Source organism: Acanthochromis polyacanthus, chromosome 14 (genome assembly GCF_021347895.1).
Source record: "Acanthochromis polyacanthus isolate Apoly-LR-REF ecotype Palm Island chromosome 14, KAUST_Apoly_ChrSc, whole genome shotgun sequence".
NCBI classification, from domain to species: Eukaryota; Metazoa; Chordata; class Actinopteri; family Pomacentridae; genus Acanthochromis; species Acanthochromis polyacanthus.
In genome coordinates, this window is record NC_067126.1 from 26145405 (window position 1) to 26171104 (window position 25700).

Genomic DNA, 25700 nt, shown 5'->3' on the forward strand with positions numbered 1-25700 from the left:
GAGGGCAACTCTAATTGGAAGCTTTTCTAGCAAATAAGCCTCAGAGACATTTTCACTGTGTTACAGGTAGTCAGACAGAAAGCCAGGAAAACCTCAGAGGAGACGCAAACACCTCCATATTTAACATGTATGAGGCGGTAATAATTATTTCAATTTCACATACCGGTATGTGGATAATGACTAAGAATATGTCAAAACTATTCAGAAAAAGGTGCTCAAATCAACTGAATAAACACGCACAGCAACTGGTGTCCCATGCAATATACCACACTATGTCTAACATGCTAAATGAATACAGGACGGTTCTAACTAAAGGCTATGGGTTGCCTTCGGAAAAGACCTTTGTCGCCATCCACTGTCTTCCTGAGGCTCTACACACATAAAGGGAAAGTTTACAGTTTGACAGAGCTCCACAGCCAAGTCTGGTGCTTACATGTACACTCAACAAAAATATAAACGCAACACTTTTGTTTTTGCTCCCATAATAGATCTAAAACTTTTTCCACATACACAATATCACCATTTCTCTCAAATATTGTTCACAAATCTGTCTAAATCTGTGATAGTGAGCACTTCTCCTTTGCTGAGATAATCCATCCCACCTCACAGGTGTGCCATATCAAGATGCTGATTAGACACCGTGATTTATTGTGGGCAGTCTAAGGCACACCTGTGCACTAATCATGGTGTCTAATCAGCATCTTGATATGGCACACCTGTGAGGTGGGATGGATTATCTCAGCAAAGGAGAAGTGCTCACTATCACAGATTTAGACAGATTTGTGAACAACATTTGAGAGAAATGGTGATATTGTGTATGTGGAAAAAGTTTTAGATCTTTGAGGTTATCTCATAAAAAATGGGAGCAAAAACAAAAGTGTTGCGTTTATATTTTTGTTGAGTGTACAAATGGATTTCCTTAGCATTAAATAGTTAACAGTCCCTTTTAAAACAATGGAATTTGGGTCAAAATCTATCACCAAATTCAACATGAACTTTTTAAATTTCTAATATTTTAGCTTGTCATAGCTGCAAAAGCAAAGGTTTACACTAATACTGTACTGTTAAAAATTCTGTTCCATTTCCTTGTCTAAGTTATTCAGGGCCAAAGGAAACAAGAGCACTTGGACTGCTTCAGTTACACTTTAGAACTGAATGAACACAGTAAATAATGCTCTGAATTTTAGTGGTGTGCCTCATTAGCATAATTATTGTATAACTGTTTATTTTCTTTGGCATGAAAATGATTTACAGACTCTGAATACTGAAATTAAAAATGATCTGTTAGTTTAAAAGTTACTAAAGTATTTCATAGTCTCTCAAAAAAAGTCAAACCCAACCAGAAACTAGGCTACAAGGAAGTGGCACAACTACTGCTTATCCATTAATATGAGTGTTACAACACTTGATCCATTAAGTCTCTTCTTTGAGTATTTTCTGTAAAATACTGCCACCCTCTGGTCGTTCAGGTACATAGCAGCAGGGCTACAGGTTTCTCTCACACACAGGTTCAGTTACAATTAGAGAAAAGTCCGAACAGTGTGTCAAATATCCTTTCAAACGTGTCATTCTGGTGTTTTGGTAAAATATGTTAATACAATGTATTGGTCTGTTCTTTACCATTTTATGATTATATTATGAGTATGCAGGGGATAGAAATACCTACAAAGCTAAGATAATATAAAATATTTTGGCAAATTGTTCAACTTGCTGCTCTGGTCCATGCAGCATCTTTGTCATTTGTACAAGCACAGTTACTGTGCTAGGATCTCCCCCACTCTTAGACATAGTTATTGAGCCGATAGCCATTGCTGGAAAGGGAGCAAAGTGAGGGAGCATGATTTCCCTTCAGGGCTTCTGGGGGCTTGTAGAGTGGGGCAGGGGGATATATGTTGTTGAAGGGAGGGGGAGGTGACGACGGTTGACTCCTCTGCATAAGCAGGGGGCTCCGTGACCTGTCGGCACTGCCGCTCCAGCACAGCACCAGTCCTCCGGCCAGACTGAGGCAGGCCGAGGCGTAACCGAGGTACACAGCCAGGCCGATCTCGTACTTCAACCCACTGGGAAGGAAAGGGTGGTAGAACTCCACGATGACGTCGTTGGTGGTCCAGGACACGGTGATGAGGCAGAGGAGCCCGGCGCAGAGAAAACAAATCCCTCCACTCAGCACCAGGGGGGACTTCATTAGCGAGTCACGGGCAAAGCGAGTGCATTTCATCCCCATCACAGAGACCACAGATGCCAGGACTGAGGTGACACAGGAGAGCACCATGAGCGCCCGGGCAGCCTGACACGGAGAACAGTACAGCAGACGAGCACTTTAAACTTTGGCTTTAAAATGAATTCATTGTGTAGCCTGCAGGCACAAAGTGCATTCTGTACTGTAGCAGCAAATTGGGAATCAAGCAATCAGGTAATCTGGTCTATTTATGAGTTTAGTAATTCCATATTATTCTACATTATAGGTATATTGCTTGAGTTTATTCTTATGTTGTTGAATATGTGAATTGTATGCACAGTAAACGCACAGATGCTCTGGCACAAATGCTCTGGCACAAATGAAGTTCCTAATGGAAAAAAAGTTCTTTGATCATGAGTAAAGTCCTTATCCAGAGCTAGGCGTACGCTCACACAAAAATACCCACATTTACACCTAAAGTGTAACTTTTTATGAATAATAACTACTGTAGGCAGGATTATAAAGTGACAACGAAAGCTAAAATGAAACATTTTAAAAGTCATACCAGTGTATCAGGATCATGAAGTGTTTACTAAGTCAGTGATTTAGTAGCATTAGAAAAAAAACAGCCACCCATATGCTACTTATCATAACAGACCATGTTAAACTGCAGCAAAGCAACTAAACCCCTGAGTGCACAGTAATGATGGAATTCTATGAGTTCAGGATTCATAAGTCTATAAAGGACACTCTCCTGAATTCAGTGAATTACTCGACCTTCTATTCATTTACTCATTTGGAAAATATTTCCTAAAAATACTTATGCAGTATTGATTTGAGTCGCAACTAAATGTGACCAGTTATTCTCAGTAGAATTAATCTTCTGACTAACAGATGAATTGGTTTTCTAGAAGTCAGAAGTCAAAGTAAGATTCTTGTTTGTTTTCACTAACCAATAGTTTAAGTCACAAAAGTAATGACTTCAGATGACATATAACAGAGAAGAACAGGAAATTCTTACATATGAGAAACTGAAGTGAATGAAAATTTCTGCCATTTTCAGTTGATGTATTATAAAAATTTATGTTATTGGTGATAAAAGTTTAGCCTTCTTGGTACCTTTAGGTGCTCTGGGTAACGCACTGACTAAACAGTGTATGTGCTGTACCTGGAGGTCACGTGGCAGGGCCAGTAGAGATCTGTACAGCTCACACTGGTAAATGCCAGTGCTGTGCCAGACACACTCCATCCACAGGCCTTTCATTTGGGTGGTGGCTGTGATGATGTTGGAGCCCACATAGGCCGTGCTGCGCCAGTGGGGGAGCACGGTGGCAACTACTGTTCCTGTAAAGCCCAACAGTCCTAGGAAGAAGCCAAGCAGCTGAACCGCCATGCTGGCCATGATTGGCTCCCTTTGACAGATGCTCGAACTGCGAAGTACAAAGTTAAAGTTTGAAATTACTGGTGAAGAAGATGTACACAAACACAGTAACAGACAGCAGCACTTAGATGTCTCATTTATGGAGTATGTCACTCATTAAGCGCATAGCTATACACAGGCTTCAGAGTTTTCTTAAGAAAAAGGACAAAACAACACAAATACTTCTTTAAATACATGGAACAAACCCCCACATGAAAAAGAAACAGAACAAAACTACTGACTGTCCCCCAGGCTGAAAAGTGGCTGGATTACTCCTCTTATCTGCACGGTCCCCAGCAGTACAGTATATTCCACTGAGCTTGCATCCAGTCACAGAGTCTGAGCCATTCCTCAAGTGTCTCCCGAGAGTGGGCAGAAATAGCTGCGGAAACTTTCAGTATTCTGGCGTCAGTCTCTGGTGAGTGGCAGGTGACTGCATGTGTAACTAATGAGAGCAGTGTTCAGCTTCACCTGTTTAACGCTCTCCTCTGGAGGGCAAACCACAGCAGTCTATTTGTTAAGCTCTTCGCCACCCCTCAGGAAAGGAGAGAGAGAGAGAGGAAATTAAACATTTACAGAAGCCACCCAAGCTGAGAGCACTGCTATAAGCCACTAACTTTGAAATTTTTCACAGCTCTGCAGGGTATTTGAAAGTGAGGGACTGAAGACTTGCTGAAAGAGCTTCTAGCTGCTGGGCCCCAAACTGTGGCAAAAAGGGTGACTGCTGTTGTAATAAAGGGACAAATTATATCATTCCCAATGTAATCTCTGACCTGACATCATGTGGCACTCAGTTTTACATTTACAAATGCATACAGCACTGTAAAAAAAACCCTGCATGCTACTTTGAAAGTGTGCAATTTGTAGCTCTAGGCTACAAATAAACACCCTCTCCCTCATAGAATGAAAATGTGAAATCCATTTAATCATTTACTTTTGTTCCTTCTCGAGGTTCTGAACAAAACATTCTGTAGCTCAAAATATCCTGAATAATCAGTGGGCAATTTTTTAAACCATGGCAACTCAGGTGTCTGGAAAATATGAGTTAAAGCAACTGACAAATAACACCAATAACAAAAAAATTGCTTTTTGTGCCCCCAAGATTGAAACAGTCTGACTTTAAATTTAAATTTCAAACAAAAGAATCCAAAATATACAGACCCATTGTTTTGACTTCCTCAGAGAACAGTAGCTGTTTATAAAGCTTGATTATTGTTCAGTGTTAGACCTGGCACCGCTGGGACTTCTTAAAATATCAGTTATACAAGCTGCATTGTGCTTACTTAATGATTGACTACACTGAAGGCATAACAAGTAAGGAACAGGAACAAAGGCAAAGCTGTTACGAGCATCTTGTTTCATTTTGTCCGCTGTGATGACTGTGCAAACCACCTGATTTTGAGACAAATTTCTACATTGTAAAATATTGTGTAAAGTTGGAATATTTAGTAAAAGCTCTCCACATCTGAATACTCACCAACAGGAGGCCTACAGTGGCATGGTTACAAGTGTCCAGATGGTGAGCTCGTCCTGAGCTTTTGGTTCGACTCCTGTTTTAATGACCGGACAATTTCTGTATGTGGGCTGCAGGACTGTCAGATACGTGACTGGCCAGCTTCAGAAGCCATCATCATCTTCTTCATCATTGGCATTACCTCTGTCAGTGTCAGCAGCATCATGTGAGAGATGACATGACAGACAGTACCGCTGCTGGCTTGTTGCTCCAGACAGATAAACAGGGTCGATGTCAAATGTGGAGCCGGAGGCAGAGCAGAGTTGCTCAGCAGAGACAGACAGAAGAGATATTGTCTTCACCGGCTGTGCTGCTTTTTGCCTCGATAGTTCAGCTCTGCATCATCAGATCTGTTGAAAGTGAGATAGAAAATGAAAAGAATAATTAAAGAGATCAATTAAAGAATTAACTAGCAACACATAAAGAAGCATTCATATTTATTAACCGCAAATAGTAGAACAGTAAAAACATCACTGTGGTACTGCATATTTATGCGTTTTAGCTACATGTGTGGTACATACTATACGAAAGCCAGGTGAGGCCATTCAAAGCTGCACGATTATCTGTGAATTCCTCTGAGGTCCTGCTTCTATCCTCGTAGTTTGTCTTCCTCTCTCCTTCTGTGTCTCAAGTGTAACCTACCGTGACATCCTGTTGGTATACAAGAGCCTTCTCCCAGCCCTTCCCCTCGGTCCCTCACGCAGCATTCAGTCCTCTCAGAGAGCCCTATAGTGAGAGGATGATCCTCTCCAAGGTCTGCCTGTGGGAGACGCCATTTGAATGTGGAACACTTAATAGTCTTAGTTAAGCAGAATAATCCTGTGATTAGCAGCTGAGCATAGTTGGCATGTTGCACACTGTGGAACAAACTGAGAGTAAATGTGTGTAGAACATGCCATCCTGTGGTCTGAAAGCTGCACTCTCTACTTTGACTGCAGTCTATGCACAGGTAATACACAAAACTCAAATTAAAATACAAAATATTAGATTTAGGTCATTCTGGCCACTGGCTGATTAGACATCTGCTCATGGGGAGGTTAGCAGGACCAATGGGACTTAGGTGAGGGCACCAAACTTTAAGAAGTAAAGACAAAAGTGACAGATGTCCTGACCTGACAGTGACAACAGATGATTAACACTAATCAGCCAAAAACAAGTGCATGGACGAACAGTACCGGATTCACGTTCTGGCTTTTTAAAGCTGGTAAAGCACAGATGGAAATAATGATCAAGGCTTGGTGAGATTACTTTTAAATGCTATCTGCTACTGAATACCGCTGCAGGGCAGTTTTTGCAATTAAGATTATTTAAAAATGATTCTAATCTAAATACTTGTGGATTACTTCAAAATCCGACTTTGAAAATAATGTACCTTGTGAAAAAGGATAAATCTATCAAATTTTGATTTGTACAAATATTATTTTTCATGTGTAAACATCTCAAAACAGTTCCAATATAAATAGAATGCATTTTACAAATCAGCATTTGCAGTTGTTCAAAACAAATTATCCCGAAAAAAATGTACTGACAGAAACTACAAGTGTATTCCACAAGTTAAACTCATTGTAAAATTGTCACGATTTCAAGATTTAATCAAAATGGAATCAATTCTTGACAAAGTAACTCAAATGCAATTGCTCATTTTTCCTGATTATGGTTGTATTTTTTGCAATCTGACTAAGCAATTGCGATTATGTAATGTGTTTGTACCCAACACTGTTGAGGATGCCTTCATTCCATTCAGTGTCCGGACAAGTCAGAAACATACAGTCTGTGGCCATGACCAACATAAACCAACAAATACATTTGTAGGACCTTCTGTATGTAGATGCAGATGTCTTTCCTGCTGCTGTACAACATATCAAAATACATGTTTTGAAAAATACTGGAACGATAATCAAGCAAATAATTGATGGTGCTACTGCAGAAACTAAACCGGATTACTGTTTGATAAAAATAATTGTATTTTCTAAAGTAAATAAATAAATTTACATCCATATGTACAGTACATAACAATTATGCTGACAAATAAATTTGAGGGTAATGAAATTCTAACGAAACACAACTTTGTTATTATTGAACTAAATGTAAAATCGTAAAAGAAAAAAAAAAGAAGGCCGTTATCTTACCTCAGAGGTGATTTTGATGGATACCAATTTGTTCCTTTTGCACTTTTCAAATATTAATGTTGTTCTAACTGCAACATCAAAGTTAGATAACACATTTTGAATTATTTCACTTTAAGTCTCAGTTTGATTATTGCCATTTAATTTTTGATAATGACCATTATGAGAAAAATGTTTATACATAAATATTCTTTAAAAAAACATCAAAGTCAGCATTTTGCACCACTAAACTACTTTTAATGCCATTTAAAGATAAGCAGGCAAACTGTTATCCAATGTTTTCCATTGGATAATATTGTTAGGATTAGCACAGAGCTAACACGGAAGTGAAGAGGCTAAATGCTGCCTGGTCCTGCTACCAAACTGCACATAACACATGACATTTTTTCACACTTAGCTTTTTTGTTATACTTCTCCTTCAGTCATAACACTTACTGACTTTTCATGTAACTTAAGCAGCATTTCAAAATTATTATTTTTTATCCATACTTACCTTGTTTTTCTAGTTTCCCCTCCTTGTTGCTTAGATCAAAGCAGTTTCGCGCCGCCATCTCCTGATGTTTTCCCAAACACAGACAAGGTAAGGACTCAGCTGCCCTCACTTCACGTTCGACGTTTTTGCTAACATTACTTACAGTACTGGTTAAGTATTATTCTAAATTAGCTTGTTTTCCTGTCAATTAAATGTTTCAGACGGTGACTCTTCAAAGCTGGAAGTTAAGCGTAGTTTGTGCGGGCGGAGCTCCGTTTAGCTAGCAGGTTGTAGCATTAGCTGCTGGTTTCCTGTCTTACCTTAGCTAGGTTAGCATGAGTAGCTTTTTCTTATTTCCAAGCCAAAATTGCTGCTTTTTTTTATTAGAGTCAACTAACTGTTGGAGGCAATGGTCAAGAAAGAAGCCGTAAATTTTGGCAAGTATAAGTGGCCAAAGAAATCCCAGCGTTACAAGAAGACTCATCATGAACCGGTCAGGACCATCATAACCCGCAGTCAGAGCGCCTCCAGCGGCAGCTTCTTCCACAGAGTCCCTGCAGAGGTGTTCGACATGATCCTGGATAAACTGTCTGGTGGGTGTCAGACTGACCATCCAACACCACCTTTCCACATCTTTTGTCATCCTTACGGTGTATATGTAATTACTGCTTCCTTTCAAGGGGAATATAGAAACAAAAACAGCAGTAAAGTACTTCCGATTTCGCTCTAGTCAGATCTAAATGGTGATTGTCAAAAAATGACTGCAGTTTTCTTCATTCATATTATTATAACTGTTCTTTGTCCTACATCAACCGATCTAGGAACTTTTACCAGCCGAAATTGCTTTAAAGGGGTAGTTCAAATCATATAATGCAGATTTTCATTTGCGAAAAAGTAACTGCAGCTACTGCATTGGAACTGAAATCTTATTAATGCATGAAAATGACTTGATTTCATCTGTGAAGGTTATATTTTAACGACTCAGAATAACTGGAAAGATATCTATCTATCTATCTATCTATCTATCTATCTATCTATCTATCTATCTATCTATCTATCTATCTTTTCAATATAAAAACCATCACTAAAGCATGTTAATTACAGTCTAAAATGAAGATATTGGATACACCAAACACATACAGACCTGAACATCAGGAACAATACTATAATGTTGTCTATATTCTAGGACTGCAAATAATGATTGTTCATATTGCTGATTAATTTGTTTATTATTTTCTGGATTCATAGGCTAGTTCTTTTGTTTATAAAAAGTCGGAAAAATGGCGAAAAATGTTGATTACTGTTTCTCAAATGTGTTGTTTTGTCCACACCCAAATATATTCATAGGGGAGTAAAGAAACCAAAAAATATTGACATTTAATATACTGGAGTCAGAAAATTTGGACCTTTTTTCCTTTAAAAATTACTCAAGCCAATTAATGGATTATCAGAATAGTTGGTGATTCATTTAATAGCTGACAACTGATCAATTAATAGTTGCAGCTCTGTGTGTTTGCATGTTCTGACTGTTTGATCCAGTTAAAAGCAGCTATAAAAGCAATACAGACAAATAATTACCCCATCACAGTTTCTACAGTTGTCCCTGCAGTAATGTCTTTTCAGTAATGACTACCTAAAGGAAGTTGTTTTTCAAGTCCTACAAAAAAATCTTTAACTTAACCTTTCAACCTTGACAGTTTGAAGTGAATTGAAGTTTTAATTAAATGTGCCAGTGGATAAGCGTTGAAGCACACTTATTGCTCGTGCTTGGGCTTATTCTTATCATAGGTCTTTCTGATATGATTTTTGGTGTGTAACTCGTCCTGCAGCTTTCAGAAAACCCATACAAATGATATATAAACCCATGCAGCTCGATTAGGAATGGTGTCCTGTGAGTTCTGGTAGGGATTTGTGGTTCAGTTTTTCTAAAATTCTTAAAAAATGGCATTAAAAATCCCCATTGAAACCAATGTGAAGTCGGCCGGACATAGTGTCAAAACCCAACCATCTCTGGAACCCTGTACCTCTGACATATTTTACATCAGAAACCCCATTCAAAGTTTAAACAGGATCTTTGAATGCTTTTCGTGTAAATCGTTTTTTTATGTAGTTGCAGTTTAGGTTTAATAATTTTTTGTAAAAATCAGATTTTTTTGCTCACCTAGCATGGGTGACATTACGTCTCTCTTACCAGAGACTTTGAAGTATTCTTGTTTTCCAAATAAAATATACGTATATAAATTATACCTTATGCAGCACATATCATCTGGGAGAAACTGCATTGTTGCGCTCAAAATTTCTTCAGACGTCTAGTTTTGCCTTTGTACTTGAACAGGTTCATTGAAACACATTTTAAGCTGATGCTAAAGTGCATGTGTGTGTTTCACAGTGCGGGACATCAGTGTGCTCAGCATGGTGTCCAAGGACATTACAAGAACTGTTGTCGACTACATTTCCACCTTGGCCTGGAGGAATAAAACCGTCATCCAACACTTTCATCAGCCCTCCTACCTTGAACAGAAATCCACTATTGAACACTACAAGACCCTGGGTATTTTAACGAAGGTTTTCTTTCTGTTTTGTATAGCTCTCATCACTGCTCCACACCTGTCGACCTGTTTCAAGCATATTGCTAAAACTCTCCCACCATACACTTAAATGATCACCACACAGTGCTATGGACAGGGAGGCCAAGATTTATTTTCAGTTTGATAATGTGCTTCTGTGTTTGATCTCCTAGGCTTGTTGTTTAAGAGGTGCACCCTGTTACTACCAACAAAGGACAGGTTAAAGTTTATCCTTGGCAGGTTTTCACAGGTAAGAAAAGGACAGGGGAGAGGAGAAGCAAGCAGAGATTGGTGTGATTTGTTCAGTGTTTTAGTCTTTTCAATTTTAGTAAGGGTAACAGGACAGAGACAGACAATACTGAAGCACGTTCTTTGGTTTGTAAGTTAAATTTGCACATTTAAAGGGTTTGAACTATAAAATGCAGCAGTTTCAAAAAGGTGCACACATTGACAATATAATTAATGTGATTTTTCCCCAGTATAAAATTGTTTTGACAATCAGTCTGTCAAGCAGTAAAATAGTTTATGTCATGCACAATGTTGGTCCTAGTGTTATTGTTGTATTGCTGAAACAAAATATTGTTCCATTCTAATATTTATTGACTTACACCAACAATGTATCACTGATTTGTTTCAGATTCCCTGCTTCATGTTGGAGAATTGTTTAGCACCAGACTGCATTGGTTTCTCCAGCTATGGCGTCTTCCTCCAGGTGAGGGAGCCTCATGTGCAGACTGCAGACTATGAGTGTAATTAAAGGAAATGACAAATCAGGTGCAGCTGTGAGCAAATAAACACAGTGTCATGCATTCATATTTAATGAATTAATGAAGTTTGAAGACGTCCTCCTTTCAAGATAAACTTTTTCGCGCATCATGTTGCCACAGCCCAGTATTGTGACACACTAAAATACCACGTACTGATAAAAGCCATAGCAAAGAATAGCTGGTTTTGACTTTACAACATATCATCACCCAAGACACCTAATTAATAAGAGCTGAAAAGACTGAAAAAATAATTGTAGAAACACTGAATATATTAGCTTGGAAAACTTTTGGCTTATTATGACGTCTTTCTCTACCTTTGTGTTCCATCCTGATGCTTCATGAACATTTTAGCAGTGAAATATGACACTGGAATATTGGGACGTTTTATGCTAATATGCAAAATATTAAGAGGTGTTCTATTGATTCCTTTGCAGACACTGATTGCAGGGTGGGATGAGCTGGAGTGCCACAGAGTGTTCAACTTCCTTTGTGAGCTGACAAACCTGCTGCAGAAAATCGAAGCCGTAATCACTGCAAAACCAGGTGTGTGTTCCTGTGTGAAAATGCTGCTGAACGTAGAAAAGGACGGTGCAATATGGAAAACAAGCCGTGCTTTCTGTTAAAGCCACCATGCCCGGTCTTTTAATACTTGTAGACAGTTGATTTCATTCCACCAGGGTCAGATCCATGGAGTTGAAGTTAATGACAAGCATGAGTCCCTGAAGTGGTCCTAAATGTGAATGGCTAAAAAAACACCAGCAAAGACACTGAGCTGAAAGTGTTCCGCAGGGATGAAGCAAGAAGGACTGATTTAAGAGCTGCTGTCAAACTCTGAGGCTTTTACTGTTGGCAAATGTCTTTTAGGTTTATTGTCAAGGTGTCACAAAAGTTTTTAAAGCTTAAATTTTAGTCAATGGTTCTACACTTCCCTTGGACTCCCCTCAGGCCACCTTGTTGTAATCTCTGACTCAGATTTGAAATTTAAGGCTCAGGGGTGTTCGCTTCAAATCAAATCAACTTTTTATCACCTCAAAAATATTACTAAAGCACAATGATTTATCTCTCTGAGTGATACAGAGAAACTTTAAAATGCTTTTATGTTGAGCACCCTGATCTACCGTAGTGATCTGTTGTCTGGTCTTCCCTAAAATGTTGCAAACCATCCATCCATCCATTCTCTATACACCGCTTTATCCTCACTAGGGTCGTGGGGGGTGCTGGAGCCTATCTCAGCTGACTCGGGCGAAGGCAGGGGACACTCTGGACAGGTCACCAGTCTGTCACAGAACTACATATATAGACAGACAATCACACTCACATTCACACCTACGGGCAATTTAGAGTAATCAATTAACCTCAGCATATTTTTGGACTGTGGGAGGAAGCCCGAGTGCCCGGAGAAAACCCACGCATGCACAGGGAGAACATGCAAACTCCATGCAGAAAGATCCCAGGCCTACCCTGGGATTTGAACCGGGGATCTTCTTGCTGCAAGGCAAAAGTGCTAACCAGTACTCCACTGTGCAGCCCCTGTTGTAAACCATCTAGAGCTATTTCAGAACTCTGTGGCCCAAGTGCTTACCAAGACCAGAGAGAGAGACAACACAATACACTCATCTTGAAGTCCTTACATTGGATGCCCGTCATTTTATGTATCAATTTAAAAATGTATTTATCCAGGAGGACCTGAGAGCAGCAGCAAGTGTTGAAATCTTCACACGTAAACTTAAAACTACCTCAGCCTTTATCTAGTTTTCATTCTAGTATTCTATCTTAACATTTTGTCATTTAAATCTTTTCTATCTGTTCATTTTGTCTTATTTCTGACTCCTCCACCATCTGTCAAACTCTTTGGACTGCACTTAAGCTAATGAAAGGTGCCATACAAATACAATTTGATTGATTGATTGGATATTTTTGAGCTTTATGGCAATCTTTGGAGGCTACAAAAGTGTGTAAACCTGTTTGCACGTCTGTCTGCAGGGGCGAAGTGGCACCAGGAGCTGCAGCTTCGTCTGTTCTGCCGTCAGGTTCTGTTGGACCCACGACCGAGCCAGTTAGAGCGTCAGTTCTGGCTCGTGCAGCTCCTGAAGCCTTTGCCAATGGTCAGCCAGGCTCACTTACTGTTCATCCTCTATGGACCGCTGCGGCCTGAGGGTGAGTAACTTTTATACAGAAGAGTCCATTAAATGAATTCATGTTGACTTATTGAAAACATATCTTTTGGGATAATTTTGTTGTGTTTAAAAGAAGTTTTTTTTTATCTGTTAGTTGATTAATTTAACCTTTGTTGTACATTGAGGTGTGGAGGCCTCATTTACGATGTAGCCAGATGGAAAGTTTCTCAATTTGTTTGAATTGTATCCATGAACTATATGATTTGATGTTATATAATTAGGTGCTATATAATTACATGTGTTGAGTTTTGATCTGAAAAAGATGTACCTGATTTCTCACCTGTAATAAAACTGCCATTTTGCAGTGGTTGTTTTGACTGAAATATGTTAAGTTTTAATTCAAATGGATAATGTAACGCTGTCTGCTTACACAGCCACAAGTGCTCCATAGTTAAAACAAAAATAATGGACCTCAGGAAACTGTCACCATGTGGTATTGTAGTAGAGCACTCCAGAGTAGCTTGCACTGGTGATGTACCATCATACTTTCTATGTTCAGCTTGTTTTTTGTCCATAGTGATGCAGAACATTATGCGTTAAATGAGTGAGGTGTTCTCCTCCATGCAGGCACTCTCGGCTGGCAGGATCTGGTGGAGAGGGGTTTACCTCACGTTGCTCTGTGGGACCTGGCTAAGGCCATCCTTGTGCTTTTTGACCAAGTAGAAGTCAAAGGCTGGACTACTGACTCGATGCTGGCAGTTTTGGAGGAACTCACTGGTACATTACATCAGTGGTTGTCAAATGTTTTAATGCCACAAACCCCAGAGAGATGCACAGTAGGGTTACAGAATCCTAGATTAAAAAACAAAAAACCATAAAGAAACTAGGATAATCCTGTAGAGAAGGATTTCTTCAGTAAAACAGTATCGAGTATTGTTTTTCTGGCAATCTTCAATTACAGCATCTTGAATAAATGCCTTTATTTCAAACCGAAACCTTGTTTAAACCTTGCAGTATATTGATTTAAACTGAAAACTATTGTTGCTTTTTAATCGCTAGTAGTCCCTAAAGTTGTGTGTTTTTTTTTTTTTAATCTCCTTACCAGTTATTCCTCAACCATGGCATGTGGAGAACGTAGCTCGTCTTTTAGTGCTGTGCGGCAGCAACCTCTGCTACACTTTTCTGGCCAGCAAGGCCCTCAGTGGACGACTCACTGAGATCTCAAGACTCATCGTCTACATCGTACTGGTAAAAATACTAGATATTTTAGCCTCAGCCAAGTACAAAAAAGGAATCTGACTGATGAAGTTAAGCCTCTTTTATGGTTTGTCGGGTATATTAGCACACGATTGGCTTTTAGTTGATCTGTTGCTCAAGCTTGACTAGACATGCTCAAAATAAAAGGCAGAGAACACCATTTGGGCAGAAACATTGCTGTAGTTCCACTGGATGGAAAGCAACATGAGGAAACAGTGCTCCACTCTGAGATGACGACGGCCAAGATTCAGATCTAAGACCTTATTACTTTGAAATGATCATACTAAGATCATGATGAGTATTTGTACTGCTTCACAGATCCATCTCATGTTATTGGAACAGTAATAGGTATTGATACTAGTCTTAAGTATTTTGCTCTCCTGGCATGAAGATCCACTAGTGCTGTCCATGGTGCTGATTTTGGGTAGGTATTTTATAACTGCACATAAAACAACTTGAGTTCAAACTAATTTTCTTATTAGCCCATACAAAAAATAATCTTTCTTTCAGTCATTATTGAGGGAGTATTTCTTCTCTATAAACAATATCCCTAATGAATTTTATGTTTTACCCTGAGGATTTGGATTAAAATCGCCCGTGACCATTCTAATTTCTTATTGCAGGAAAAGCAGACAGTAAACCATGCCAGTTAACTCATTCTTCATTTTATTAATTAAATCTGTGAAGTTATAAAAGCTATGGCAACATTCGTAGAACACTTTGGGTCAATGTCCTTTATTTTTGATTGTGCTATATAAGACCTAACTTGCACTGAGAGAAAAAAAAGTTGTATTTGTGCAGTTCTCTGCCTTGCATTTCTTTCACTCTTAGGTGTGTGAGAAGGACGGCTATCACATGAACTGGCCGGTGAAGCTGGTGCAGCAGATAAGCAAGGTCTTCAGCACAGCTCCTGACAAATTCTGCTTCATCCAAGAACTGGAGAACATGTTTTCAGAAGTCACCAGGGAATTCTTTGAGTTTTCTGTTGCAGGTGAGGTGGTGCAGCTTTCTGGAGAGTAAATTTGATTTCCTTTAGTTTACTCCGAAGGGGTGGAAGTGACCGGGACCACCACAATGACCAAATTTTCGTGTCCAGCCCTCGTACTATAATATCACTATCCTTGGTTATTGTATAAGTAAGGACTGAGCAAACAGGACAGGTTGAGGTCAAACAAGGTATAACTCACATAGAAGATGTGAAGGCCAAACTTAGTGGAAAAAAGGTAGAAGAAACAGTAACCAAGAAGCTAGAAAGAACAAGCTATAAGAGGTAATAGCATAAAACTGTTTATGAACATTGTGTCCACCATGTTGAGGAACAGGAAGATTCAATTTTACAGATGCTAAGATGTATAATCAGAAAGTGAAGAGACTGTATTATGTACTGTATTTATATGATACACCAGCTGTGTATGGAGGGAAACACTCAGTTCTATAAGCGGAGTGTGTAAGCATGGCTGAGGTACAGACGGAAACTGATTTGGCCTGGAGTGTTCAGTAGCTTGTTTTGAAACTCTGTGCTTTGACAGGTGGCTGCGTGTGAGACACCTCAGACAGATGGCATTTACTGGGAACTCATTATTTTTGCTTATTTTACTGAAAACATTTTCAGCTCGGATGGATATGTTTTCGTCTCAATTTTGTAACCTGCAGCAAACCTTCATTTGTCTCTGATTGCATCCGGCGTTTAATTTTTAATACAACTCAAGGGCCCCGGTCATTACATTGTTTAACTTTCTGCTCATGTAGATAATGTGGAAAAACTCTGCAACTTTTAAGTCCTGATATGTATTTAATGAACGTGGTGATTAAATGACAATACCATTTTTTTTAAAAAAAAGCAATGATTGTAGAGCAACACATGCTTGAAATGTTATGAAAAGTCAATAAAACTATTATCTGTTTCCAGGCAACCACTTTGACAACAGAGAGATTTTTGCGACCCTGTCTATCCTGCTGGACGCCAGTGCTCACTTCCACGCTAATTTCATCCACATGTTTCTCCAGCAGGAATTACACAGATTCAAAGAGATGTAATGGAGATGGGAAGAAGCAAAGTCAATAATGAAGGGGGTTAACTAATGAAGTAAATGAAAGCAAGAGATGGGCCTTTACAACAAGAGTAGCATCAAACACATCCTGAAAACAGACATGAACATGGGGAGCACTTATGTTGTCGTTTTAATTTCAGAGAAAGCAGAGGGTGGATATGGTTCATGAACAGCACTGCACTTGTTGGTTGGAAAGAGAGCTGTTGAAATGTTTTAGTTAGGAATGGCATTGTTTATAAAAAAAAAAGCTCGTCACAAAGTTTTACAGTCTTGTTCTTAAAACATCTTCAATGTTAACTTTTATTAACAGTATTTAATATTTATTCATTAACAATAACATTATTTATTTGACTATTTATTTGACATTGAATCTCTATTTAAATATAGCTGTGACAAAATGGAGAAGTGTTTTTGTTATTATTCATTAAACTGGTATTTTCAATTTGGAGTTATTTTGTTTCACTGCTTCTCAGACATGGCTTTTTGACTGATCTCTTACGAAACACAGCGTACACTCATCAAATAACAAGCTTTTATTAATGTGTAGATAGTACAATATTCAGCAATGACAGCATTTTCAAAAATAGTTCAATAAATAAAACAAAGCATCTTAAGGGATAAAAAAAGCAGCTTCAAATAAAAAATATTTAAATGTTAATGGATACAGAATGATGTACAGTATATTTGTATCTATCGGGGCGCTTTAAACAATCAGTTACACTAATCACATATTTTTTTGCAAGGTAAATATGGTCTTAAAGGTGTAGCACACAGGAAACACTGCTATTTGACATTGAAGTTTAAGGCCTACAACATCAAGTGTGATGAAATCTGCAAACGCTGAATGAGGTCCAGGTACCACATCCCACTGCACGGTCACAGGCGTTTCAGTCAGTCATGTGCTCATTGTTTTGATATGATCTGGTGGAAAAACAATCAAGAATCAGGTTGCGCTCTATTTTCATGATTTACTATGGGTTTGAATACAAATGAAAAGAACATCTAATTGTGGACACAGCACAAGGAGAGACCACAAATCTATGGTGTACATTACACAAAAGCCTGATGTGGACAGGATTTTTATCTTTACCAGTCATTTAATTACATTCCAAAATGCCCTGTTTATTTGGCCAGCCATGATTTAAATCCCATCCAGATACTGAAATACAATCTACCACATCACGTCACATATGAACATGATACATCTTTATCATACTTACTGTGCAATTTGTTCTATGGGTATGAAAAAAAAAAAAACAAGATACAACTTAGTATGGGTAGCTTATAGGAACATAACATTTAAATTCTGAGAAACCCCTTTTTCATTTCGGGCCAGTCTGACAGTTTTATTAAACACACTAAACAGACATATCACCTTGTAGCCAGTCCAAGCCTTCCTGTAGACCCTCTCCTTTGATAGCATTGCTGGCACTGAAAAACAAGATGTCGAGGCGTTAATCTGCTTGTGGCACACATTCACTTTCTTCTTGACTTTTCTTGGATCCTGGATGGTCCAAGCTGTCTAGCTCTTAATCCATCAGCCTCCCATCTGTCTAATGAGTAAACAAGGTGGAAAACACATGTATGAAGGAGAGCCAGGCTTTTGGATAACTGCATGTCTCTGTGCCTCTCAGTAATGTTTAACCTATGAGCCATGGAGCAGTCAAATAGACAGATCCAGGAAGTAACCAGAAAGTAAACACACTGGTCCCTTTACTGTCTCCATTTAAGACTTTAAGCTGTAACCTGGAAAGCAGAAATGTTACAAGAGAGGATATGATGGGGTTGGCTCAGTTCAGTCAATGTAATCCAAGTTCACTTCCTTCTAAACCACTACTACTTCTTGTTGCGTTTTACTCAAAAAATGTCTAAAGCATTAGATGGTTTTCTGCTTTTCTTAAGGATGACAGATACATTACCAGATGTGCCAGGGCTTGTCTTTAATGTTCTCCAAACTCAACATCTGTGAGACCTTCACAGAAGACATTGCGTCCCGCAGATCCGTCTTGTTAGCGAAGAACAACACAGGGATCTTTTTGATGCGGATATCTGGATAAATGGAAAAATGATCATCAGCTACCATTAGTACAATTGTTTTCTAAATAATTTTATTTGCAGTGTGTTACAGTTAAGGGATTTCAGTGCCGATATTGGCAGTTCAGGATTGAAACTGATAGTTTGTGTGGCTATTTAATACTCCAAAAAATACAGAATTCCACTGGACTGAAAATACACAAACACTGCACTCTCGACTGAAATGTGACAATTCAATCGAGACCAGGACATTCCTAATACTATTGTCACTTAAATGTGTTACTGCATACTTCTGTAAAATGGCAAAAAATACTACTTGAGGCTATAAGTTTCCTCAAGACAAATATTCTGAGAAAATATTTAATTTAAATAGCATTTCTTCCACTTTACTCTTTCCCTTTGTAAATTGCAAGTATTTATAATTCTTTCTGGCACGCCATTTTCATCGACTAAAAACTGTGTGTAAAACAGAATTGCAGAGGTTGCGTACCGTCATGGTTTAGAAGTGTATCCAGCTCCTCTTTTGCAACAACCATCCTCAGTTTGTCACCGCTGTCAATGACAAAGATGATGGCGTGGCTTTCTCTACACAAGAAACGAAAAACATAATTGACACAGCGGTGATAAAATGCTTTAACATTTGATCAGTGACGGTCATGCTGTCCGTGTTTTGCGTGTCCTACTTGTAGTAATGCTCCCATAGGTTTCTGTATCTGCTCTGCCCAGACATATCAAAGACTGTGAACGACAGGCTGCATGCAGAGAGAGAGAGAGAGGAGACAAAAGAGCTTAGAGTGACACAAAGTGCTGGATTAGTTATTTCGAATTTGGCTGTCAACTAATCAAATGCCATTTGCATTCTACCTTGAACTCTTGAACTTTTCAATGTTGAAGCCAATTGTTGGGACTATTTCTTGCGCCTGTGCCTGCATGCACCACCACACAATACAAGCACACAGAAACAGACAAGTAATGGCAAAAGTATGTCAACAAGGAAACAATATAAGCAAAGTATAATACGGGCTTTACCTGACTAACATGTTTCCAGTCTTCTGACAAAGGGCCTAAATGATTCGAATGCTGAAAACAAGCAATCAGTGAATGATTGCAGTTAAATAAAGATTTTGACAGGCCTTCTTACAAGATGTATCCCAAATTATCACGGTTTTAGAAGATTTATGTCTGTGTATCCCCATGGCAGGATTACAAACACTGTCAATTGCACAACAATCCCTATCACAAGATATTAAAATGCACAGCTGCTGAAGCTCAGTGTCGTGAACTTACATTAGCTGGTTTGAGTTGGTTGATGATGGTCGTTTTGCCGCTGTTGTCCAGTCCCAAACATAGAACGTTGACCTCTTTCTTCCTCAGGCCGAGCCAGCCTGACAGTTTATCCAGCAGCCCCATTCCACTCCTCTGATGCTTCACCATTTACATCTTACAACACATAACCCCATAGATGGTCTGATTGCTGGGAATTAAATGTGTTACCTTTACAAACTCTCATTGAAACCAGCATGAATGTTAAACATAACCGTGAACAGCGTGCTCCCGGCTACTTGCTGTGAGCAGAGCTGAGATGCTGCATGGGCATCCCAGCTTGTGACAGGTAATCCTATTAGGGCGAATTAAGCTCAGTGAACCTCCCAGTGACCTGATCGTGGAGTATGGAGCATGCCAGGCCCTCCCATCCTGGTGTGTTTGATTTATTACTCTAACACTTTATCTCTCTGAGGGCCCCCCTCTTGTGATGGGCCCTGTGGAGGCACAGAAGCTCCCTTATACTCAGCGACAGCAGCTTATCCTCTGCATCTTCTGCTCGCCTAATATATGCAACCACTCTCATTCGGTGGTGCTTCACAACCTAATCTGACCCATCTGTGAAACGATGTTCTAATAGAATAGAGAAATAATAAATATACAAACATAAATAAGAGGTTTCCCATTTCAAATCTGGCTACTACAGTGTCATATAACATGTTTTGAGCCATGGAAATGTAACTTTAATGGTAAAATATGTAGACGTGATGAGGATAACTCCAAGCAGAGGGAATGTAGTTTGCTCACTCTCTAAATAATATATCTCACCTTAGATTTTCCCAGTGATAGCAGGGCTTTCAATTACATGTCTGACATGGCAACTCTGGAGCTGCTCAGCGGTCCAACAGCTCCATCTTTTGGAGTGAATGATTCCATGAAAAAGTCAAGGCTAAGGGATCTACCTTGTGAGATTTAGCTTTGCCAATTTAAGCTATATATGAACAGAAGTTTCTTTAATAAGGTGAAGAAATGCTGGTGAGGTTTCTTCCACCTTATTTTATCATTGAAAACAACACCTGAATCAGTCTCTGTTGGCTCTGTTTGCTTTCCCAAGTTACACGTGGCAACAAAACTGAATGAACAGCCAAGGTTGGTCCGTGGTCCGTGTATATTTTGGTAATTGGATTTTCCGTTCTAAAGCAGGTATTGAAAAACAAAAAACGAGTGGTTATTTGATTTTCGTTTTCAAAGGCAAAAATTAAAATTGAAATACAAGGCGTTTTTCCTTTTCACGATCAAAAAGGGATATACGAATTTTAAAAAATGCTTTGATTTTCATTTTTTATTTACGATAACAAAAAATAAAATAAGTAAGAGACAAAAACGAAAAAAGGTCAGATTTTTCGTTTTCTGAGACCGGAAGTGGTCATCAGCAAGGGTAGAGCCAAACAGAGTACGGTGCATAGACTGTAAATAAATGTTTTTTTTTGTTAGTTTTCATGGTCAAAATGAAAGATCAAGCGGCCGATTTTAAAATAAATCAATATCGATTTTTTTATTTATTAAGTTTTGCGACGCAAGGGGACGTGGTAACCTGATTGACAGTTTGTCTGGAATGACTGACAGTCTGGAGGATGTAGCCGAGACTCTGCTCTCCTGGATTGGATTAATTCTGATATGGTCACTGGTGGTTTATCGGTGAAGAAGCAGAACCTTTTCCACAGACACTTTTCCTGCCTGTTGGCTTGTTTTAACCATTTTGCTCCCTTCGGCGGATTCTACCAGCAGACACTGAAAGTTCGGTAAGTAGGCTAAATGTTTATTTTCTTATCGGTACCGATTTTAAAGCTGCTGTCCGGAGTTTCCGTTTGTTTTCAATTTATGTATCATTTTTTAACAAAGCTTAAATGTGTTAGTCTAGTTCGATACTATAATATAAAGTTAGTATAACGCGATATGAAAATTTATTCCTGAGCTCCGCCTTCCTCTCATAGACCCCCATGTTATTCCAAAAAGCGCTGGTTGCTGCCGACCAATCAAGTTCGAGCTTCAGCTTTGTCATGCTGTCAATCAACGGTTACGCACACAGCAAGCAAGCCCATGCAGAGGTGGGCGAGCTACGCACTATGCAACCGCGCGCACATTTGTTTTGCTTGTGGAGGAGAGAGCATCAGGGCTCAGCAACTTCCAGAAAAGTTACCAATCCCACGGCTTGTCAGGCCAAGAGACTGCAGGACGTTTTTTGGCTCGGGGTGCTCGCGTTGCTCCCCGACCACGGCCTCCATAGCCCGCCTGCGGGCTTCGTTTAGATGCCGTGGTCGGGGTGCTCGCCTCGCTCCCCGACCACGGCCTCCATAGCCCGCCTGCGGGCTTCGTTTAGATGCCGTGGTCGGGGTGCTCGCGTCGCTCCCCGACCACGGCCTCCATAGCCCGCCTGACGGCTTCGTTTAGATGCCCGACCTCTGGAGGAAGATGTTGGGGCGTCTGGGACGTACTCTTCGTCAGAGGAGTCATGCAATTCTGAACTCTAGATAGAAATAAATAAACAATCTAACACATATACACGCGTAAATGCACTAAGTTTGATAAACAACGTCATCGAGAGGGATACACGAGTGTAATCACATATTGAAACTTTACTCGTTAGTCCTAGCAGATTCATGTTATTTTGGTATTAGGACAAGTTAGACTCAATACAGCATTCTAACGTAATTCCTTTATTATTTACTAAATGTACTAAATGCAGAAGAGGGGAAAACAGCAAAACAGGCAAGATGCTGCAGCACTCCGGGCACTTCTCTCATGTACTGCGCGCGTGCACAAATAAAGGGGCGAAATCAGAGGGAGGGAGGGTGGGACCAACAGCGTTTTGGGAGACGCTGCGATTCAAACTCCGGACAGCAGCTTTAATGCACTTCATATGCAACTTTCGTGAGAGACAGCAGGTCCGATTTGTGGCACTGGCAGCGAGCAGTGACACTTTTTGTGGTACCGCTGCGGTGCCACGGTTAATGCCACTGCCGCAGTGACACTTTTTGTGGCACCGCGCCGGATGCCACGGTTAATGCCACTGCCGCAGTGACACTTTTTGTGGCACTGCTGCGGTGCCACGGTTAATGTTAACGGCCAACCTGCGCACCCCCCGCAGGTTGGCCCGCTGTTCGATTGTTTACAACAAACATTTTGGCCCGAAGCCACATCTACTTGCCGACCCCTGGTTTAGGGGATACCACGGTCAATGCCACTGTGAGGTGCCACGGTTAATGCCACGGTCTGGTAGAGATGCCACATTTTAAGCCAGTAGGCTAATTTACCGCTGTTTGGACGAGATGCTACGGTTAATGTCACTCTTTGGGGGAGATGCCACTACTACTACTACTATCAGGATGGGGTTATCCGATTCTGTGGTTTTGTCCGGTGACCGTATTAACCTGAACGAACTAGTGGTCGTTGCCCCTAGGGGCGCTAAAGACACTAGTTATTTGAGGGAAGAAACTGCTGCCAAATGCTGGCAGACTGGAATAATGTGAAACAAATTCATCTTCAGTTCTCTTGAAATAGGCTATTTTATTTCCATTTTCATTCAGTTGTTACACATGTTGTGTGGATTGTCACCCGAAAATATGTTTACTAAAACTGTTTGAAATAACTTGTCTGTGTGCTTTCTTGATTATTACAGCTTTTACCACGCATGGGTTACACCTGCCACAAAGATGCCACAGCTGATGTTGCTTTTTGGGAAAGATGCCAGGGATGTAAACATGATACATGAATCAAAGCATATAAACAATTGTGCTACAATTTTGAGGAACAGTTTTACAATTTATATGTTCTACATATCTAAGTCTACTTCTGTAGACTTTGACTTGGTCTGACTGTACCGTTACTGGACTGTCATGTCTTATGCTGTTTATCTTTCAGTTACATCTTTCAATCATGCATTTTGCCTCAGGTTTTGAAAGTAATATGTTGCCAAAATATGTTTCTTGTAGAGACCACAGATCCAGACATGTCATGCTCACAGTGTCAGTACATTAAACCAATCAGCCTTGAAACCAGCCTTCTGGTTTTTCTGGTATATTGCACAAAGAAGAAGGTATTTTAGGTGTTAATTAGCCTAGTCTTAACAGGTGATAGAGATCACAACATGCTTGATTTTTCAAACCAGGCAAAAGGATTATAAAATCCAGACTAATGAAACTGTTGCATCTTAGCAATAATACTAGGTCCACACATTCAAACTGTTTAAATTCTGGTAAATAGTTGCCACATCATGTAGGCCTACATCGGCCACTTTGTTACTGGATTGACGCTTCAAACCGGTCCTGGCAACCCAGCAGGTCTTCAAAAAGGTAATCACACAGCTCACGTCAGCCACTCTGGATTTGGAGAGACAGGAGCAATGGTCTTGTGGCATTCAATTAGCAAGCCTTCCACGACACACTGGCTACTGGCGAGGCCTTGCTAGGTAAGTAAGTGTTGCTAAATGATTTTACTAATGATTTTTACGATGTCACTTTTTTCCGAGTGAAATGATAGTTAAGTAGGATACAAATTTCAACCACACTTGAAGCAAGCAAACCCTCCCCCACCCCCTTAACCTGTTACAAGGTAGTTACGGTTTTGCCCGTAATTTCTTATGCAAATACTCCATTTAACTCCGTGCAAACCCCATACGGTAGGTCTATCCTTATTAATGAGTCGGGATATAGTAAGGCTGGGCAGTTCCTAGATTATTTACCTCCGCCAAGAAGGTTGTGTTTTCGGAAGAGTTTGTCTGTTTGTTTGTTTGGCTGTGAACACGATAACTCGAAAAGTTATGGACCGATTTTCATTAAATTCTCAGGAAACTTTCAAAATGGGACAAGGAACAAATGATTACATTTTGGATTGGATTAAAGGATAAACGGGTATACCTTGGCAGAGGTCTGCGCTCTCTGAGTGCTTTTCTAGTATAACACTGCTGAACAGTGGGCCACAGGGGTGTCTAGTTCCAGTACTGGTCCCAAAATCTAGCAAGATTTTTTGTAGGCCCTACTCCCATACAAAATGTGTTTACCAAGCAAAGTAGATCCAACGCGAATATTTTGTGTTTTATTAACACAATGTTAGCAATTTAAATGTTTACCGTCAAATTTAATTAACACATTACACTAACAAACATTAAAAAAAAAAAACTAAAAAAAAATTGCCTCTCCACATTTATAGCTACTTTTACATTGTGATATACAAGCATAAGTGATATTCATTTACTATCATTCCTTGTTGACCATTCAATTCAATATTTCCACAGAGTTTTGAGTTGGTGAGAAATAGCAAATGGAAATGGAAGGTGAGAAAAGCCACTTTCACAAGTACCTAAAATAACCTTCACCTTGACTTCCACCTAGCATGTCATGGTGGAACATGCTGTTATAACCAACATTGTTACTGTTCTTCACAGGTTCTCATCAGGTGTTCTGTGATACGGAGTCATTGTTGGCCTGTGTTGGTTCACAGTGCATTTTCTGCACAGGAAAAGAACTAGCCAACAGAAGTCATCTTAGTAAAAAGCATCTTAAGGCTTAAACCACAGTGACAGAGGAAAATACAGAACCGGTAAGAAATTATTCTATTTCTGCACGAACCAACAACTTAATATCTACTTCTCAGAAAGTAAAGTATGTGATAATATTTCCTTGAAACTCTATGCTCTGTGTTGCTTGAAACTTATACAGAGATCTATACATTGTCATATTCATTATTTTATGTTCTTATAATGGCATAACATTGCAGCTGAATAAAAACCTGGGAGATGAAGTTTGTCAGTGTTCTGCTGCTTTTCTGTAAATTGTAAATAAAAGGTTGGATTATGGCCGTTTTTTGTGGAATATTTTCATCTGTGTGTAATAATGAACCCGGAAATGTGAGTCGCGCTGTGTACGTTAAAGCCGT

General features: G+C 39.6%; 3 protein-coding genes across 7 annotated transcripts; 1 reads left to right on the forward strand and 2 right to left on the reverse strand.

The window, feature by feature from the left end:
• Nucleotides 1–1208: 1208 nt before the first annotated feature.
• LOC110964393 (claudin-14-like) lies at nt 1209–5958 on the reverse strand. Of its 3 annotated transcripts, none has more exons than XM_051959045.1 (5): nt 5634–5958; nt 5077–5462; nt 4071–4134; nt 3348–3609; nt 1209–2287 (listed from the first exon to the last, which is right to left on the reverse strand). In XM_051959045.1, exons 4-5 carry the CDS (start codon nt 3579–3581, stop codon nt 1781–1783), a joined length of 741 nt encoding a protein of 246 aa, XP_051815005.1. In that variant the 5' UTR covers nt 3582–3609; nt 4071–4134; nt 5077–5462; nt 5634–5958; the 3' UTR covers nt 1209–1780. The 3 variants fall into 3 exon arrangements, with proteins under 3 accessions (XP_051815005.1, XP_051815004.1, XP_022068799.1); XM_051959044.1 differs by having other exon boundaries at nt 3842–4134; XM_022213107.2 differs by having other exon boundaries at nt 3348–4134; nt 5755–5958.
• Nucleotides 5959–8119: 2161 nt separating this feature from the next.
• Nucleotides 8120–16455, forward strand: LOC110964385 (F-box only protein 47). The gene is made up of 10 exons (XM_022213095.2): nt 8120–8303; nt 10100–10261; nt 10451–10527; nt 10915–10989; nt 11479–11587; nt 13028–13201; nt 13789–13938; nt 14267–14409; nt 15250–15409; nt 16328–16455. Exons 1-10 carry the CDS (start codon nt 8120–8122, stop codon nt 16453–16455), a joined length of 1362 nt encoding a protein of 453 aa, XP_022068787.2.
• Nucleotides 16456–16979: 524 nt separating this feature from the next.
• Nucleotides 16980–20079, reverse strand: LOC110964383 (ADP-ribosylation factor-like protein 6). 3 transcript variants are annotated; one of them, XM_051959046.1, is made up of 8 exons: nt 19791–20079; nt 19533–19583; nt 19368–19429; nt 19187–19255; nt 18994–19088; nt 18389–18518; nt 17845–17900; nt 16980–17390 (listed from the first exon to the last, which is right to left on the reverse strand). In XM_051959046.1, the coding sequence occupies exons 1-8, from the start codon at nt 19935–19937 to the stop codon at nt 17365–17367; spliced, it is 636 nt and encodes a 211-aa protein (XP_051815006.1). In that variant the 5' UTR covers nt 19938–20079; the 3' UTR covers nt 16980–17364. The 3 variants fall into 3 exon arrangements, with proteins under 3 accessions (XP_051815006.1, XP_022068783.2, XP_051815007.1); XM_022213091.2 differs by lacking the exon at nt 19533–19583; XM_051959047.1 differs by lacking the exon at nt 16980–17390 and having other exon boundaries at nt 17828–17900.
• Nucleotides 20080–25700: the final 5621 nt, after the last annotated feature.